At 38.3% G+C, this 21210-nt stretch overlaps 1 protein-coding gene across 3 annotated transcripts in view; it reads right to left on the reverse strand.

Annotated features, from left to right (window-relative positions):
* The window catches only part of SLC35A3 (solute carrier family 35 member A3), a 33838-nt gene extending 21204 nt beyond the window's left edge, over nt 1-12634 (reverse strand). For 2 of the 3 annotated variants that reach the window (XR_002173047.3, XM_019919246.3), the window contains exon 1: nt 12165-12634. Coding sequence is in view for 2 of the 3 variants with exons in the window: in XM_019919246.3 (XP_019774805.1) it covers nt 12165-12437 (273 nt within the window). In the remaining variant the exon portion in view is untranslated. Of the gene's footprint in view, nt 1-11725; nt 11856-12164 lie in introns of those variants that run through there. The other variant, XM_019919247.3, reaches the window with a different exon arrangement.
* Nucleotides 12635-21210: the final 8576 nt, after the last annotated feature.

Here is a 21210-nt window from a genome sequence, read left to right on the forward strand (position 1 = left end):
AAAAAATCTCAACTAGGATGAATAAGGACAAATCAACAGACAACAACAACATATAGTTGATACAGATGTTGGAATTATCAGACAAGAATTTTAGAGAAGTTACTACAAAAATGCAGCAACCAACAGGCAATTATAAACATTCTTGAAATAATTTTAGACTTACATAGTTGAAAAAAATAGAACAGAAGTTCTCATGTACCCTCCACCTGGCTTCCCTCAATAATAAAAGTAGCAAAGTTTCTGTATTTTTCCTAAAGCAATTTAATATTAACTCTAAGAGACTCACTTTAAATATGAAGATACAAATATGTTAAAAAGTAAAAGTATGGAAAATGATAAAAGCCATGAGGAAAATAACTATGAGAAAGTTGGCGGGGTTAGATTAATATCAGGCGAAACAGATTACATAAGAATTATTTTTAGAATTAAAGGACACTTTGTAATGATAAAAGAATCAACACATCAGGAAGATATAACCATTATAAATGTATATGTGCTAATAACATAGCTTCAAAATACATAAAGCAAAAACTGACAGAACTAAAAAGAAAAACAGGTAAATCCAGTCAGAATGTGAGATTTTAACCCACCTTTCCCAGTAATTCATAGAATATACACACACAAAACCCAGTAAGAATATAGAAGATTTGAACAACACTATCAACCACTGTATGTAGACTTGGAGATGCTCCACTAAGATCCTCCTTCAAGGAAGGACTTAATGTAGTGTGCATGATCATTCAACTGCCTCTCCACCCCAGGTCACATCCTTTGCTTCAAATTCATCTAAAGATTCAATCTCAAACAAAATCTCTGAAGGACTTTTTGGTAGAAATTGATATTGATTTTAAAATTTATAGGAAAATACAAAGGACCTAGACCAGCAAAACAATTTTGAAAAGGAAGAATAAAGTGGAAGGAGTTAAACTACTGAAATTCCAGACTTACTATAAAGCCCTAGTAATTAAGACTGATATTGACATAAGGACAGAAGAATAGGTCAATGGGATAGAATGAAATCCAGAACAGGGACTTCCCTGGTGGTGCAGTGGTTATGAATCTGCCTGCCAATGCAGGGAACACGGGTTCGAGCCCTGGTCCGGGAAGATCCTACATGCCGCGGAGCAACTACGCCTGTGCGCCACAAATACTGAGCCTGTGCTCTAGAGCCCATGTGCCACAACTTCTGAGCCCACGCGCCTAGAGACCGTGCTCTGCAACAAAAGAAGCCACCGCAATGAGTAGCACCCACCCACTGCAACTAGAGAAAGCCCATGCACAGCAACAAAGACCCAACACAGCCAAAAATAAATTAAATAAATAAATTTATTTTTAAAAAAGCTAAAACTATAAATATTCAAGAAGAAAACATAGGAGAAAATCATAGCCAAATAAAAATAGGCCGAGATTTCTTAGGATACAAAAAGCACAAACCATAAAAGAAAAATATGGAAAAACTGGACATCATCAAAATTTAAATCTACTCTTCCAAAGACACTGTAAAAATAATGAAAGGCAAAACACATCATGGGAGAAAATATTCTCAACACAAAAATCTGACCATGGTCTTGTACCTAGAATTTATAAAGAACTCTTACGACACAATGAGTAGAAGACAAACAACCCAAATTAAAATGGACAAAAGATTTCAATAGATATTTCACCAAAAAAAGATAAATGAATGGCTAATATGCACATGAAAAGATGTTCAACATCACAGTCATTAGAGAAATACAAACTAAAGTCACAACGAGATAACATTATACACCTATTAGAATAGCTGAAATCTTAAAAATTGATGCTACCAAGTGTTGAAGAGGATTTAGAGCAAATAGAACTCTCAACTTTGCTAGTGGGAATGTAAAATGCCACAACCACTTTATCAACCAACTATCTCATTTTTATAAATCTACATTAGCAGAAGAATCCTAGTGTGAAATAAAATTATAGCATTTTAGAAGTGGAAGATGCTTTAGAAATCATCTAGTACAATATCTTCATTTTAAAATACAGAAAATAGTGAACAGAGAAGTTAGATGACTTGTTCAAGGTCTTATAATTATTAATTGAAAATAACAGTTATAAAGTTAAATATCAAGTTCTGCAGATCCCATTACAAGCTACTGTAGAATTTCAAATGACTTCCCAGTGGCCTTTATCTCTGTATAAAAGGAGGACAAGTTGCCAGCAATCTGCATTTAGCACATGCATTTGATTTTCCTGGGAAATGTCAAACAATTATTTCAAACCTGTTCAAGAAAGTCTTTTGTTTATTCTGTACAACTAAGACCATAATGTATGTGTTACAACAGCAATACTCTGATTTCTTTTCAAATGAAAATTTAAAGGTCAGATTCTAAGCCAGGATACACTATTTGTACAATTTTGCTTTTCCATTTCCAAGTACATACAACATCAATATAAACATTCACTGTGATAATACAGTTCATAATATTTTTAGTCTCTCACAATGTTTTGTTTTGTTTTTCTAAGTCTGTGAGATAACAGAAAAACATAATATATTGGTCTCTGGTGCTGGCTCCTGACACAGGCCTCCTGAAACACTTGTAATTTCCTAAGTGATAAGAGCACTAGGAGCATCTTTTGTTCTAATATTCGGTCTTTGACCCCAGTTCCTGACACAGGGCTCCTGAAACCCTTGTAATTTTCTGGGTGATAGAAGTGTCTTTTGTTCTAGTGAGGCAAATTTGGGCAGGCTTCTGGATGGCTTCTGAAGAGAGCTGCTCACCAGAAAGAACAAGCCATGATTAGAAGCTTGGAATTTTCAGCCCCATCCCCCAAGCTCCCCTACTCCCCATCTCTTGAGAAGGCAAAAGGGCTGAAAATGGAGTTAATGATCCATTTTGCCTACATGATGAAGCCTCCATAAAATCACAATACTATAGGGTTCAGAGGGCCTCCAAGTTGGTGAACACATCCACACAGGGAAGGTGAGGCACCCCAATTCCATGGGGACAGAAGTTCCTGTGCTGGGGACCTTCCCAGACCTTGCCCTATGTATTTCTTCATCTGACTGTTCATCTGTATCCTTTATCATATCCTTTAATAAACTGGTAAACATAACTGTTTCCCTGAGTTCTGTGAGCCACTATAGCAATTTAATCAAACATGAGGAGAAGGTCATGAGAACCTCTGATTTGTAGCCAAGTACAAGTCAGACAGAAGTTGTGCATAACCTGAGGACCTACTACTTGTGATTGGCATATGACGTGGGGTGGGAGCAGTCTTGTGGGACTGAGCTCTTAACGTGTGGGATCTGATACCATCTCCAGACAGACAGTGTGAGAATTGAAGTAGGACATCCAGCTGGTGTTGCAGAGAATTGCTTGGTGTGGGGAAAAACCTCACATACATGTGATGACCAGAAGTGTCAGAAGTGAAGTATCCTGTATGAGGAGTAGAGGAGACACACAGGAGGAAAGAATGGCGTTGCTTTTCTAATATGAAGTTGAGAAGTAAAATACATGCAAACACATGCTCATTTGCACTAGATCACGTGTAAAGAATTACAATTTAATTTACAATTCTGCCTAAGGGAAGAAAAAACTCAAAATGAAAAAATTCAAAATACTAGCATTTCTAAGATATACAAATACTTAGTTTGGTTGGAGTACAATATAGGTAAAAGTTAGTACTTTCACTTAGTACAATATAGGTAAAAGTTAGTACTTTCACTTAATACAACCCCTAAATGCAAAGCAAATACATAAACACGAAATAGACCAAAAAAAGATTATGTTCCACCTCTATAATTTACAAGAGTAACACTGTTTCTTCCTTGTAAAGTCTATAATATTTTCTCATTATAACTGAAAACAATCTTTTACCAATTTCATGTTTAAGATTTAAATTCAGTCTCTCCTACATTTTTTTCTCTTACCGCCGAATTCCCCTTCTTTTATCCTTTCAGGTGTTGCCAATCTTCTGGTTTCCAGATTATTCTGTTTCATAAAAATTTCCTATCCAAGAAACTTTTATATCAATAATAAGAAACTGTTAGGTTCTTTCACAAATGGAGCCTCATTCAGTTTACTTTCAAAAACGTCATGAACCAGTCCACAAATTACTACCCATGTTCCATTAAAGACCCCGATTACTAAGCTCCGTAAACCCACTTGGAGTTCAGTGAGGCTCTCAGATTTATAGCAGTGTCAAAGAGACAGGATGCTTAGATGCTCCACTTCTACCTTAACAGCTAAGACCTGAAAAATGTATTCTTCCTGGTCACTAGAGTAAATGGCACTATTTCATTTGGATTGCTTTCCTTTGTTTTCGTTTGTTCTGGTTTTTCTAAAAAAGCATTTATTATTTTATTTACTTTAAAAAGTAGCATATTATTAGTGAGAAAAAATTAATAAACTTAAAAATTATATTAATAAGTAAAAATTTGAACCATAATCTCACCACTCAAAGACATCTAATAATATTTTGATGTAGATTCTGTCAATTTTTATTAAGTTTTTTGGAAATCTCTAAACTCAAGAACACTAGCAGCAAAGGTAAAATAAAGTACCTAGACCATTTCATACTCCCACTGAAAGGATTTCAACAACTTTTGGGGATTCTTAGTTATATAGAAACTAGTCTTGTAATCACAAAGTTCCAAATTCTCCTGAAAAATAATAGATCTTTCTTGAGGGAAAAAAATGGATTTTAAAAATACAATAAAGTACCAAGAATATAACAAACATCCATGATTCTACCACCCAGAACTAACAATTGTCAATCTTGTCACATTTGCTTACCTTTCCTTTTTTAAAGGAATAAAACACAACAGTTAAAGTCCCCTTTAAGCCAAATTCTAAGTCCTATTCCTTTTCCCCTCCCCTATTATCATACATTTGGAGTATGTATTTCAGTGCACTTTTAAAATTTTATACACCTATATAGAAATATCCGTAAGCCTAAATATTTTAATATACATACATGGTATCAAACTGTATACATTATTCAGCATCTTCCTTACTTTATTCAGCATTGTTTTGCCATCTACATTGATATACAGACCTAGTTCATTGCTTTTAATAACTCTATGTTGTTCCAACAAATAAGCAGACCTTCTATTTACCCATTCTCCTACTGATAAACATTTACGATCCTTTCTTTTCCTTTTAAAGATTTATTTAAAAGTTTTCTTAAAATTTTTCAACAAGTAGCTACTAAATATTATATAAGCTACAAATATTTCAAGCCATTTTGCTAAAATTTAATATTGTATATGATTTCTCAGGTCTCTTCCAATTCTAATACACACACACAATTTTATTAAAGTAATTTCAATTTTTTCATCTGAAAGTGTCTCAATTTTTAAATTGTAAACTTTGAGTATACATATACTAATACATAACATATATAATCATTAACTATTGTAAAACTATTAGTGTATAATTATTGCATAATAATAATGTATAATTATAATTTTTGTGTATGTGTGTGTATACTATAATCATACTTATTCGATACAGTCACACTGCTAGTACTTCTAAAAGTCCTTTGCACAGGAATATTTCAGGATTTGGTTAGTCACTATAAAAGATCTTGTACTTGCTTTCCAATCATTATTTTTCTCCTGAATTGTTAGATAAGTTTGGTATTTACAAAGTTGAATTTTATTATTTTTAAATGCCATCTCACCTCTTGAAAGAAAAATGTACAACAAAAACTTCATTCATCTAATAAGCTCCATTCATTTGGATTTGATGATGACTTGGTTAGAATTGTGTGCAAAAAATATTAGTAAGCTCATTAAGAGTTCAAAAAATTTCTCAGTAATTATTTATTACTCTTAAGGGGGAAAAAAAGGTTTTTCAAACATGCTAGAAGGTATAATTTAAGTACATTTTATATGCTAATTACATATCCCTCATTTCCATTAAAGTCGCTCCCTAAGATCCCTGCCTTTACAATGCTTTGTCAGCCAATTCTGAGATACTTTACAGGCCTTAAACATTTAAAAAATATATATTACACAAAGTATATATATCATTAATGCACACTACTACTACTTCCACCCTTATATTAATCAGGGTTAGTAAGAAATTAGTTGTTTATACCATCATTATTGCACTAGATATGCATTAACTAAGTTCTGAAATATTCAAAACACTATATACTAATAATTTCTATTTATCTTTTCAAACAGAGATAGGTACTTGAAGGTAAACCTGAAAATCAGTCTGGCTACATTATATCCAATAGGTTACATGTATAATCTTTAGGTCTGTGTATGAAGCCCATTATTCTACTGAGACAATAATATCTGTATTTTGCTGTTATGTCTTCAGCCACTAAAAGTTCCACAAAACTAAATCTTTAGTCAATGTCTTTAAATTGTAATAACATTTATATAGAGAGATTGGCTCAAGATGGTGGAGTAGAAGGCCATGTGCTCACCTCCTCCTGCAAGAGCACCGAAACTAACTGCTGAACAACCATCAACAGGAAGACACTGGAACCCACCAAAAAAGATACCTCACATCCAAAGACAAAGGAGAAGCTGCAGTGAGATGGTAGGAGGGGTGCAATCACAATAAAATCAAATCCCATACCTGCCGGGTGGGCGACCCACAAAGTGGAAAACAAGTATACCACAGAAGTTCTCCCACTGGAGCAAAAGCTTTGAGGCCCGCTTCAGGCTTCCCAGCCTGAGGGTCTGGCAACAGGAGTAGGAATCCCCAGAGACTCTGACTGTAAAGGCCAGCAGGATTTGATTGCAGGACTTACGCAGGACTGGGGAAACAGAGACACTGTTGGAGGGCACACACAAACTCATGTGTGCACCAGGACCCAGGGAAAAGGAGGAGTGACACCATAGGAGACTGAACCAAATCTACCTGCTAGTGTTGGAGGGTCTCCTGCAGAGGCGGCAGGCAGGTGAGGCTCACCGTGGGGACAAGGGCACTTGGCAGCAGCAGTTCTGGGAAATATTCATTGGCATGAGCCCTCCCAGAGAGCACCATTAGCCCTGCCATACAGCCTGTAGGCTCCAGTGCTGGGTTGCCTCAGGCCAAACAACTAACAGGGAGGGAACATGGCCTCACCCATCAGCAGACAAGTGGATTAAAGTTTTACTGAGCATGGCCCTGCCCACCAGAGCAAGACCCAGTCCCTCTTAGATAGCCTCACCCACCAGAGGGCAGACAGCAGAAGCAAGAAGAACTACAATCGTGCAGCCTGCAGAATGAAAACCACAATCACAGAAAGTCAGACAAAATGAAAAGGCAGAAGATTATGTCCCAGATGAAGGAACAAGATAAAACCCCAGAAAAACAACTACATGAAGTGGAGTTAGGCAACCTTCCAGAAAAAGTATACAGAATAATGATAGTGAAGATGATCCAGGATCTGGGAAAAAGAATGGAGGCAAAGATTGAGTAGATGCAAGAAATGTTTAACGGAGACTTAGAAGAACTAAAGAACAAACAAACAGAGATGAACAATACAATAACTGAAATGAAAAATACACAAGAAGGAATCAATAGCAGAATAACTGAGGTAGAAGAATGGATAAGTGACCTGGAAGACAGAATGGTGGAAATCACTGCCACGGAACAGAATAAAGAAAAAAGAATGAAAAGAAATGAAGACAGCCTAAGAGACCTCTGGGACAACATTAAACACACCAACATTCGCATTATAGGGGTCCCAGACCGAGAAGCCAGAGAGAAAGGACCTGAGAAAAAATTTGAAGAGATAATAGCTGAAAACCTCCCTAACATGGGAAAGGAAACAGTCAACCAACTCCAGGAAGCACAGAGTCCCAGGCAGGATAAACCCAAGGAGAAACAAACACACAGAGACACACAGTAATCAAATTGACAAAAATTAAAGACAAAAAACATATTAAAAGCAATAAGGGAAAAATGACAAATAACATATAAGGGAACTCCCATAAGGTTATCAGCTTATTTCTCAGCAGAGACTCTGCAAGCCAGAAGGGAGTGTCATGATATATTTAGAGTGATGAAAGGGAAGAACCTGCAACCAAGAATAATCCACTCAGCAAGGCTCTCATTCAGATTTGACAGAGAAATCAAAAGCTTTACAGACAAGCAAAAGCTAAGAGAATTCAGCATCACCAGACCAGCTTTGCAACAAATGCTAAAGGAACTCCTTTAGGCAGGAAAGAGACTAGCAACTTAAAAAAAAAAAATTTATACAGATTTTTAAAGACTACTAAGTACCTAAGTAATTCTGCAAATCAATTTTCCTTCTATTATAAAAACAAAAGGTTAAATTTCTAACTTTAGGTTTTTAGAGTGAGCTATATTTACATTTTCTAAACATTAGTTCTGAAATATACTCCCTAAGTATAATATTATAATCTATTTTAGGTTAATGACACAACAGAGTACATATGAAAACACACACATTTTAAAGTGCTATGCAAATATAAATTCACATTACACTAGTCAGAAACAGCTATTGGTATAAAAACAAACCTTTCAAAGTTTTTCCAAGTAAATGAACAGAAAAAGTAATGCTGACCTCAGCTGCAATTTTTTGTTCATTATCTTCCATGATGCCAAAACTTTAAAACTGCAACCTACAACTGTGTACTAAATAATGACAAAATTCATCACAACTGGCTTTACTTCTGACACTGGCATTTATATATCTTCCTGCCAAACTATCTCAGAAGTAGAGACAGTATTCTCCAAAAGTAGCAACAATATGTTGTACTTGAAGTCCATAATAATCCTGTGGAAAACCCAAAATCTTATTTATAAAAGCGAAAGAAATATGAATTAAAGGTACTTTACATTATTGACATAGTCAATTTTGTTTCTATGATAAAAATAATAAGTTCCACTAAGTGAACTTAAGTTCACTCTTAAGTGCTTAAGAAAAGCAAAATCCTGCTCCACAACACTTAACAACTGACTCTTTACATTCTATGACTCCTATTACATTCTAAGTTAAACAACTTTTCATTGTTTCTCCTTCCTTTTCTTCCTCAAGGTATCAGGTATCTGTTTACATAAGACAATATCACTTGTACGTAAGTTAGAGTACTGTGTCAATTTTTAACTTGTTCTTTTACAGACTGCAGAATTTCCACTCCTACATTCAGATAAAATCAATAGTACTCAACTATTTCTTCAACTTAACAAACATAAAACCTATCTGCATTCTAATTTTTAGATTATAAATTATTCAATATTATTGTACTCTTTACATAATGTCAGTGACTGGGAAAACATAAAGACCTAATAAATATAGCCCTAAGATCCCCTTCTAATGTGAGGTGCCATGTAAAAATGTACTCCTTTCTCACCCTCTCATTTCCCCATCCCTGTGCCATTCTGCTCTACCACTCTGCTATGGTCACTTCCCACCACTTACAGCTAAAGGCTGATGTTAAAGGTATTCGATAAAGAACAGAGACTACTGTACAATCCGGGTAGGATCTGTAGGGTAGCAAAACTTGTCATGCCAAAATATCTCTTTGGCATGTGGGTTATTTCAAGCTGGAAACAGTGAAGGCCCTAAAGACTCAGCAAGATCTTTGACCTTTCCCCTAACTGATAAAAAAAAAAAAAAAAAAAAAAAATTAGATAGATGGCCTGTTCCCACAGTATCACCAGAGATATCTGCAAAGAATTAAGAATATGGGCTATGTGTGGTGGAGGGAAACTCTAGGCAGAGCCTAGAGATCAGAGTCCACTCTGTGTCCCACTGTCTCTGCATGGCCCAGCAAATATTTATTTATCAAACTTTTGCTTTTACATCTCCATGTCAATTGCTTTCCTCCCCTTTGAAGCCTCAAACCACTACCCCCAACATCCTCTCTTGTCTTTAGCTGCAGATGGTATGTAAGGTGAGGGTTTCAGCCATTTTGACAAGTTACTCAGTTTTCCTGGGTCTCTCCCATGTATCCGTGTTATTAAACTTTTGTGTGATTTTTCTCCTCAATCTGTCTCATGTCAATTTAATTCTTAGACGGGCCAGAAGAACCTAGAAGAGTAGAGGAAAAATTCCTCCTCCATGACAGGTCCACAGGCACTAACCATTAGTAAGGCTTCAAGATTCAGGAGATGCGGTCAGAAGTAGAAAATAAAGGTATCACACAATTCACCATCAATATTTAAATACTAACTATGGTCAGGAACTATGATGAGCACTGATACACAATGATGAACAAAACAAATATAATCTGTTTCTTCATAGAGCTTATCCTCTAGCATGGAAGACACATATTATTCAAATAATTTAAGAAACAGTATAAGGGTGTAAACTGCTATGACATGGTGTATAACAGGAAAATATCATAGGAAAATTATGATCCTTGTATTATTATGGTCCTTGTATTTACTGTATCAACTTGGTTAAACTCAAACACATTTCCGCAACTCCCCTTCTCTATATGGTGCCAGGTCAGAATTGGCTAAACACAAAACCTGCACAAGATCTGGAAGGCAGAAGTGAAGCAACAGCCATTACTCCAGACGATTCTCAGTTAAATGTGGTGAAACAGAAGCAAAGGTGCCGGCAGGTTCCAGTTATCCTCCCTTCCCTGCTTTAGGTCAACTCTTCCCAACTGCTGATAACCCTCCTGAGCAACAGGTCCTAATCCTTAAAACCTGTAAATGTTACCTTATTTGGAAAAGGGAATTTTGCAGATGAAATTAAGTTAAGGATCTTGAGATGGGAAAATTATCCTGCATTAGCTAAGTGAGGCCTAAACGCCAACGTAAGTGTCCTCATAAGAGACAGAAGAGGAAAATACAGATACTCAAGAGAAGGTGGCAATGTAAAGATGGAGCAAAAAGAGATTTGAAGATGCTGGGCTTGAAGACTGGAGTGATGCACCCACAAACCAAGGAATGTTGGCAGCCACCAAAGCTGGATGAAAAAGGGAACAGATTCTCTCCTAGAGCCTCCAAAGGGCGCATAGTCCCTTTGACACTTTGATATCAGCCCAATGATACTGATTTCTGATTTTGGATCTGATTGGAGCCATGGACAGCTACAAATTTTGAAGAGTTTTGGATACTACCCTAAATAATTTTAAATTTATTCTGGATTCAATAGAGAGTCACCGAGTATTTCTGAGGGAAAAGAATACACAAGACCTCTGGCTTTAAAAAGCAGTATCGGCGGGGGAGTTATTGGAAGGAAGACAGGCTGAGGGCAGCAAGTCTAGCCACTGCTATAGCATAAGTAAGAAGAGGAAAGAGAAGCCACGTTAAGCACAGGAATGAAAAAGGGAAGAAGCAAATTGAGATGCTGAAAAAGTAGAATCAATACTTGGGAGGAAAGTTAGGACCAGAAATATAAATTTAGAAGTCATGCCTTTAAAGGAAACAACCTGAGTTTACCAGTGAAAATGAGTAAGCGCACGAAGTGAGAAACTGTACCAAAATTTCATCTTTAACTACCAAAGTTGAATGTTGATTGAAAACAAAAAACTTAACTCTGGTTCCATTTTCAAATACTACATGTAATAGAACATAATAAAAGACTCAGTCTTCTACCATAAAGTAATGACACGTGTTTTACTAAGCAAGGCCCAGTACTACATTTAATATTATTATCCTTTAATTCATTTGAACCAGCGTTCCCCGGAGTTTAGTTGGTTTAAATAAATGTTAATTAAAATGCTCCCTTCCTAAACACTCAGAACCCTCTCCCAACACACACACCTGTTCTGATAGGAATCCCACCTGGCCTCAGACAGTCCTTGCCTGTGTATTAGCCTTACCAAGGACTGCTTTTCCATTTTTTGAAGTCCCTGCGGCTTCTTCAGCGCAGCGTCCCCGTCTGGTGGCTCGGTACCTGCCACAGGGCCACACACCGAGCAGGAGCTCCGGGGAAGTTCGCTGACGGAATGACCGCCAGCCTGGCCCTCCGGCCGCGGCTCCCCACGCCCCAGCCTCTAAGGCAAACACTGCGTTTTTCATTCGCTTGACACACCCCTTTCCCCGGGCCCTTTTTTCCTCTTCCACCCAGCACATTCCTCATATATTCCCTCGGACTTAACAACGTGTCACTTCATCCACCCCCACCCCTACTTAGCTAGTACTTAAAGTCTATCCACACCGTCCCCTTCACTCAGACGGATTTCACATCACTGCCCTGGCCGGAGCCACGGTCACCGGCCTCCCCGTGCCCGCAGCCGCCCAGGAGCGCGCCAGACTCACCTCCCGCGCCGCTCGGCCGGCTGCGCGCACTGGAGGCGGCGGCTCAGCTCCGCCGGGCCCCCCAGGCTGCGGCGCCCGCCGGGTCCCCCGCGACCCCAGAAGCGCAGCGGCGCCCGCTCCCGCCGCCGTCGCTGCCGCCGGCCCGGTGCGGCCCAGACATTTCCGGGTTCCCGCGGTCCAGTCCCCAAAATGCTCCGGCTTCCTCCTCGACCCGGGCGAATACCGTTCCCGGCTCCGCTCTGGTGGCCGCAGCTCTGCACTGGCCAGCTCCATCCCGAAGGCGAGGCACCCGGGCGGCCCCACGGGCGACCCCCGGTGCCGGCTTCACCGTCCGGGGCAGTGCCTCCTGCTGGGTGTGTCCTGAGGGGACCTGGCGGACAGAGTAACTCCAGTGGCGGGCCTCTGCCGGGCTGCCCGGTGGCGGAGGGCGCCAGGGTGTCAGACTGCGAAAGTAAAGTCAAACTCCTTTTGGGGCAAAGGACCCGGAGAGGGAGTGAGGAGGTGGATTCGGGAAGGAAACAAACCCGCTTCTAAAAATGACTGTCACTGACAGTGAAAACCAAAGAGATTCGCTGTGGCGCAGGCTGCCACCCAGTCATCTGGAAAGCTTGTTCGGTTGGAAACAACCAATTCTCCCACCCTGGCTTAGACCCTGAGGCAGAGCCGCGCCCAAAGCAGCGCAGCCAAATAGTAGATAGAGTAGGATTGTCCCTTTCCTCTTAACACAATGCTTTATATTGCAAATGAGTAAAACTACGTCCAAGAAACACAAACGGAGAGAGAGCAGTAAAATAAAATTAAATAACTGTGTTAGAGTAGAATAACTGGCTTTAAACTGTTCTGTAATATGATCTTGAGAAATTCCCCGGATGGTGGAATATATATCAGATCTTAATGTTTGTCCATATATTTTGGAAGTATAATGTGCCTGGTGCATAATAATAACAGCTAGGCACTATTCTAAGATTAAGAGGTAGATAGATAGATATAGATAATATATAATGAATATATATTTATTTTAAAAATAGTAGTAATTATGTGTGGTTGTAAGGGGAAAAAAAGATTTAAAATATTTTAAAAATACACGAGCAGAAAAAGTATACCTTATGACATAAGTACAGCTTTTTAGAGAAAAAAAAGAGCTTTTAGTCTGTTCAAAAAGCTTTAAAATGAAAAAAAGGGACATGGAGACACTTATTAATTACAAAATAGTAACATGTGCTTTGTCATCTTGGAAAATGACCAAAACTCTAGACAAACAAAAACAACAATGAAAATAGAGGGTTAAATATATGAGACCCACAACTGATGTAAAGATATTAGTCCCAAAACTGATGACCAAAAGAAAGTAATACTTTCATTAACCTCTCCTAGCTTTACAATTTATACTCTAACAACACTGAACAGCTTTGAGTTTCCCCATATATACCATTCATAGTACCTTTTCCTATTCCTCATGCTGTTCACTGAATGTAGAATATGTTTCCACTGCTCCTGCCTATATATATATATATATATATATATATATTTATTTTTTTTTTTTTTTTTTTTTTTTGCGGTACGCGGGCCTCTCACTGTTGTGGCCTCTCCCGTTGCGGAGCACAGGCTCCGGACGTGCAAGCTCAGCAGCCATGACTCACGGGCCCAGCCGCTCCACGGCATGTGGGATCTTCCTGGACCGGGGCACGAACCCGCGTCGCCTGCATCGGCAGGCAGACTCTCAACCACTGCGCCACCAGGGAAGCCCCTGCCTATATTTTTTTAAGTTAGCCCCATTCATCTCTTAATTCTCTGTTCAGATATTATCACAAACTTCAAGCCTTTTCTTGCTTCCTTCCTCCCAGGGGTCTGAACTTCTCTGTGGTTCCATAACATCTTGAGGCATCTTGTGCATATCAAAATATTTTACTTCACTGTATTGTGATCTGATTTATATATATCCTTTCTGCCCAACACTCTCCTTGAGGTCAGTGCTATCCTATTTATCTCCGGATCTCCAGCACCTAGCTGGAGTAGAAGTAGTAGAAACTTAACACGTATTTCCTGAACGGACCTGAACTGGTTGGTAATGGTGGTGAAGACAAGCCAGGCAGTACAAAAGCTCACCAGGGAAGAGTATCCAGCAGAGCCTAAACTGCAAGTCTAGGCATCCAACACATTTAAAGATTCAAGTCAGCACCCAAGGCCTGAAGCTCTTTTAGTAATAATAATCCAGTAAGGATCGTACCTTTGAGTAGGTTGCCTGTATCAATCTCATTTAACCCTCACAACAGCCCTATAAAGTAGACATTAGTACTTGTATTTTACAGAAGGAGAACCTGAGGCTTACAGACATTAAGTAATTACTGAAGCTCCCATATGTACTGAAAGGTGAACTGGGATTCAAATTCTAATTTGTCTGCCTTTAAGTCCATGCTTTCAAACAGTACACTTAGCTGTCATAGGAAGAAAAAATGGAACAGAAAAGGAATGAGCACAGTATAGAAAAAAGGTGGCAGGCAGCAAAAGTAGCAATAGGGGTAGAAGTATCAGTGAAGAACAGAGATGGCTGTGAAGGAAGAGAGAAAAACAGCAATCTGGGGGCACTGGGGCAGTGGACCGGCTTTGGTGTTTCTATGATAACAGATATGAAAGGCAAAATTTTGACACCCTAAAGACAGACAAATTAGAGTAACATATCAGTCTAAGGGCAGCTAGAGCCAAACAGGACTAGGTATCTCACTGGTACTTGATTAGTGCTGCCAGATAAAACACAGGACACCTAGTTTAACTTGAATTCCAAATAAACAATGAATAATTGTTTAGTATATGCAATATGTGGTGTACACTGTGGAAAGGGAATGTTGCCTGCCATTCCAGTAAACAGAGTGTCGCCCACCGTTCTAGTTGTACAAGGATCAAGCCACCAGCCAAGGCAGAGCACCCCACCCCTAGCACCCTGAGGGGAATTCAGGATGGAGAAAGACAGGAAGCAGGCTAGGCTTCTGGATACTGGCCTTAAATAGTTGAGATGTATATCTAAGGAATCATTTCAATGTATTGGTCCATAGAGAGAAAAGCACTAACATAATTAACTTTAGATGTTTTTTTTTGTGATTAGCAGTAATCTTTTGATGTTAGACTGCATGTTTTGTTTTCATCAGGAACTTCCTATATATCCTGGCTCCTCCCTTAACTCTTCAGAGCGGTTCCCCAGAGCTATCTGAAGAGGCTGTCTCCCAGGCTACAGTCCTCAGTAAGATCCACAAATAAAACTGAACTTGCAACTTTTAGGTTGTGCAAGTGACAATACTTAAGCTAAAAAGAATTTATTGTTTATCAGAAATTCAAAATTTAACTGGGTATCCTATATTTTTATTTTCTAAATCTGGCAAACCTATTGAAAGCATGAGTACATTATAATATTGCACAATAACTGCAGTTTCCAGGAGTGGCCCAGAGAAATTAAGACTAAATTAAATTATTTGTGGTGCAGATGATACTGTAAGCATTATGCACACAAAGTGACATTCCCCAGATCAGTATCTTCAGGCAGAGTCAAGGCTGACAGTTTATAATCTTTAATGGCTTAAGACTCCATAGGAAAAGACGAAAAGATAAAAAGAAAGAAAGAGAGCATGGACTATGGCAATTTATATTTTTAAAGAATTGCTTACCAAAACAGTTAAAATACAAAAAATGTCAGTGCTTAGGGAATTAAATCTCAGGTTTCCAGGTGTCACTTATACTTTGTTTCTATGCTATTATAGTTCTTAAAACTATTGAATTGAAAGTATAGCTCACAAACAGGAAAAACCAGTTGTTCTCTCAAGCTACCAAATTAGCTGAATCTGGCATGTTCTTGTTAGTTCTTCAGGGCAAAGAACCTGTGTGGAAAGTATAGCCAAAGGTTTTGCTTGTCCATCATTTACCTCTAAGAGAAGTTGAATGAGGTCACTTCCATATCATCAATAGCTCAATAGTCATGTGATTCTTTTGCTTCCTGATAGATCTGTAGAGTTCAACACTCTATAGAACAGCTATTTGACAGGTTTGAAAGGAATTTACTTTTTATTTCCTTCTTTTCCAAGGAGGGGCTTCTGCTTGGCTTTTCCTATTATAACAGACTTACTTTTGTCTGGGGGGAGTGGATCAAGGGGTGTTTTAATGGAAGTGATGCCATTTGCTCTATATATTCAGAAACTGGGAGAATTAACCTGGATGATTGCTGCCCCATGGATCTTGTTGATTCTGGTCAAAGCATCAGTTATAACCTGATATTCTTTTAAGTCTCTGGTAGATAAATTTGGTGGTCTGGGCATCAGTGAATTGGTTTTATCTCAGAGTCAGGGGATTCTCTTTTACCTGGCATAGTTACCTGACAAAATCACCACAGATCCTTTTGTGGAAGTCTAGGAGAAAGGTACATACTATGTACTTGTGCTATTAAAGCTGGTCAGGGGCCTCTTAAGTCTGAGAATGGTTGAGGGGGTGCAACTGAGTGAAGTTTGGCCTCTATATAGTCCTAGAGTACATTTGATTATACAGTTCATATGCACTTGGATTATGCTGTCCACAAATACTTCCTGCTCTCTACCTTCAGGACATGTGGTAGGTTGTGCTTTCTGATGCTCTTATGGTTGAATGGGACCACATGACTAGTCTGGCCATAGGGGAACAAAATTTACCACCCCAAAATTTCTCTTTGGTATGTGGATAATTTCGAGTTGAAAACAATCATGGCCCAAAAGACTCAGGAAGAAACTTTGACTTACCCCCTAGCTGCCTGAAGAATGTAAATAGAGGACTGTAGTATGAACTAGGCATGTAGAGGGAGGAACCTAGCAAAGTCTGTTTGTTAAAATTTCTCTCTGTGTCCCACTGTCTCTGCATGATCCAGCAACATTTGCTTACCAAACATTTGCTTCTCCATCTCCACGGCAATTGCTTTCCTCCCCTTTGAAGTCCCAAACCACTAACTCCCAACACCCTCTTTTGTCTTTAGATGGAGATGATGTCTAAGGTGAGGATTTCAGCCATTTGGGTGTGTTATTCAGTTTTCCTGGGTCTCTCTCATGTATACATGTTATTAAACTTTTGTTTGATTTTCTACTTTTAATCTGTCTCATGTCAACTTTAATTCTTAGACCAGCCAGAAGAGCCTGGAAGAGCAGAGGAAAATTTCTTTCTCTCCGACATGGCCAATCAGTTGTAAGCAGATTGTGTGTCAACAAGGGCCATAGCATTGAATTGCTATTTTGTCATCCTCTGGAACTCTCTTTCTCTCTGCTTTGAGTCTGGCAATGTTCATGATCATGATTCCATGAGCCTACATAGAGTGAGGAGCTGTAAAGTGAAGTCCTCAGCAACCGGCAACAGACATTCAGCATGAACAAGAAATAAATCTTTGTTATTGTATGTCATTAAAATTTTGACAAAACCTGGCATATATTGATTGATACAGAAATTGATACCCAGAGATGGGGTGTGTTTTAATAAAAACCTTCCTTTTGTAGAAGTGGCTTAGCGTTCAAGTAAGCTGATTTTATAAGCTGGAAGAATGATTATGTTATGCATTGGAATATTTGATAAAACTGTCACCTACAATAACTTGGAAGGTAAATAATGAACGTAGTAGGCTTGTAGCTCTGGGAGAAGAAAGTAGAAAACAAATGTTAATTGTATATGTTGGTTAGTGTTGGCTGCATTTGACAAAATGCTTCACGAAAGAGAAGCACTCAAGAAATAATTGACTTTTTTATAAGCAGAAATGGAAAGGAATAAAGAGAACAGAGAAGTTCAAGAACTCTCAGGGTTGGGAGTGGCAAATGCTTTTGACCTCAGTTGGTAAATTACAAAATTGAATAGGCTTTTTGTCTCCAATTGGTAAACTATAAAACTGAGTAGCCTTTGGAACAAAAAAAGTCTATTAGAACTAGGCCTTTAGGCAAGGATCAAGTCAAGCATATCTCTGTCATAACCATCTTTAAAATCTCTGCCTGCTGCTATGTACCACAAGTTCAAGTCTATGGTATGAGAGAAATGTCTACTCATGTGACTTTAAGCATTGCCATAATTTGTAAAAAGACAAATTTATAATAAGACTTGTGAAAATGAAAGTGCTTGTTAGCACAAAAGACATTATTTTTAAGCTAGGAGAGTTCTACTTCAAATATGTTTAAAGCAATACAGCCTACTTAACATACAGCTTGTGGAAGTATATCTCAATAGGTCACACCCACATAGCAAAATTTCTTGAATTATTATTAAAAGTATAGGTTCCAGCTCTAGTTAAATGGCATAAGCATACTCTATTCTATTTCTCCCAGTGGCTATAATAAAATCCTGAACCGAATACATAAAGAAACTAAGGACTCTGAAAAGTAAATAATAGCAGACAAATTAGGGAGGAAATCAAAACTCAAAAGTAAGACCAATAGTGAGTTCCCTGTTTTTTTCCCTCTATTATTTCCTGGTTTAGTCTCAAGGCAACCCAAATTCTGGAACATTGCAATGGGCACAGCCAAGAGAAAATCACTCTCTCAAATAAGAGGAATGGGAAAAGGGACCCCTGAAGAATGCAGAGAATGGGGAAATATCCTGGTTTTGTTTTCCTCTATTGGCTCTGCAGGGCTCCACTTCCAAAGCTGCACTCTCTCTGGGCAGTGGCTGAGGGCAGTGAGTGCATCAGCAGCTGAGCTTGCTGATCTGCCTTGAAGGTAGATCCAGTTGTGGGAGGTGTCTGTCTGATAGCACAGAAGACTGAAAGCCAGGCATCCTGGCCAGAGGACCAGAGGAAGAAACCCTTGGAGCCAGAGAATGTTGTGGAGATTTTGAGAGGGGGGAGCTCAAAAAGTGAATCCTATAGATATACGTGTGTGAAGTTCTAGGATCACCCCAGGAACTCATGTGTGAAACTAATCTGATAAAGAAGACCAAAGGCTTTGAACATTGGTCTATGGTAAAGACCACTACCCAGGCCCGTTTAGCCCCAGGGGGAAACATATAGAACAGATCCAAATAATACTGCAAATGTTTGAAAACTGAAATTACATTGGAACCATGGCCCAAAGAAGGCAGGCTAAGACATTTGGCCTGAACCCAACTGGGACAACTAGCTGCTAAAGCAAAACAAAGAAAAACTCAACATTCTCCAGAGGATTTTAACAGACCTTAGAGTCTCATAACATCGCAATTAAAACATCCAGGATATAATGCAATATTACTCAATGTTAAAAAAATAAAACAGAAGCAAGAAAATTGTAGCAACTCACAAGGGAAAAAACAAATCCCAGTTTGAGATGACTCAGATGTCAGAATTACCAGAACAAGACTCAATAGCTCAATAGCAGAATGGAAAAGAGGAAATTGTCTGCGAACTTGAAGATCAACAGAAATTATCCAATCTGAACCAGAGAGAAAATATTGGAAAAAAATTGGACAGAGCCTCAGGGAACTGTAGGATGATATCAAATTGTCTAACATTTAATGCATTTGAGAGGCAGGAGGAAAGGAGAATGAAATTAGTGCAGAAAAGAATATTTGAAGAACAAAATTAGAGGATGCACGCTACCCAATTTTAAGAATCATTATAAAGCTATAGTAGTCGACACAGTGTGATATTGGTGAAAGTGTACACATATAATCAGTGGAACAGAATAGGGTCCAGGAATAGACACAAATATAGTCAACTGCTTTTTGACAAAGGTACAAAGTCAATTTAATGGATAAAGGATGCTCTTTTTAGCAAATGGTAGGGAAAAAAAGTTGTACATCCAAATGCAAAATGAAATGAAATGAAATGAAATGAAATGAAATAATAAAATAAAATAAACCTCAACCTCAAAAAAGCCCCCAAACCATAAAACATTCCAAAGAAAACATAGGGGACTTCCCTGATGGTACAGTGGTTAAGACTCCATGCTCCCAATGCAGGGGCCTTGGGGTTCAATCCCTGGTCAGGGAACTAGATCCCACATGCATGCTGCAACTAAGAGTTTGCATGCCACAACTAAGGAGCCCAAGAGCTGCAACTAAGGAGCCTGCTAGCTGCAACTAAGACCTGGAGCAACAAAACAAATAAATAAATAAAATAGTAAAAAAAAAAAAGAAAACATAGAAAGAAATCAATCACTGTGACCTTGAGTTAGGCAAAGCATTTTTAGGTATGACACCAAAAGTACAATCCATAAAAGAAAAAATTATAAATTGGACTTCATCAAAACTTCAAAATATTTTTTCTGCAAAAGACACTGTTAAGAGAAATAAGATACAAACTGTAGACTGCTAGAAAATATTTTAAAATCTCCTGACAAAGTACTTGTATATAGAATTTACAAAGAACTCTCAAAAGTCAACAATACGAAAAAGCCCAATTTAAAAAATGGGCAAAGGATTTGAAAGGACACTTTCTCAGAGAAGATATACAGATAACAAATAAGCACAGGAATAGATAGTCAACAGCATTAACCATTAGGGAGACGTAAATTAGAATCACAGTAAGATACCATTACACACCTATTAGAATGGCTAAACAAACAAACAAAAATTGACAATAAGTGCTGACAAGGATGTGAAGAAAGAAACTATCATACATTGTTGGTGGGAATACAATATCATGTAGCTGCTCTGGAAAACAGCTTTGCAGTTTCTTATTAAGTTAAATATATACTTATATGACCCAGCAATCCTGCTCCTAGGTATTTATTTACCCAAGAGAATTAAAAACTTATGTTCACACAAAATCCTATATATGAATGTCTATAGCAACATTATTCATGATTGCCCAAACCTGCAAATGCCCCGATTGTTTTTGAATAGGTACATCAATACAATGTACGATTCCATCATATAACATCCAGGGATTATAGGGACCAAGTAGGAGGGATTAGTAGTTGTCAGGGATTAGAGGTGGAGAGAAATTTTGATTACAAAGAAACAACATAAGGAAATTTGGGGGGTGATGGAGCTATTCTGTATTCTGATTGTAGTGGTGGTTGCATAAATCTATGCATGTGTTAAACCTAATAGAACTGGACACCTTTTTAAAAAAGTAAATTGTCTCTTT

This window comes from Tursiops truncatus, chromosome 1, assembly GCF_011762595.2.
Source record: "Tursiops truncatus isolate mTurTru1 chromosome 1, mTurTru1.mat.Y, whole genome shotgun sequence".
Taxonomy (NCBI): domain Eukaryota; kingdom Metazoa; phylum Chordata; class Mammalia; order Artiodactyla; family Delphinidae; genus Tursiops; species Tursiops truncatus.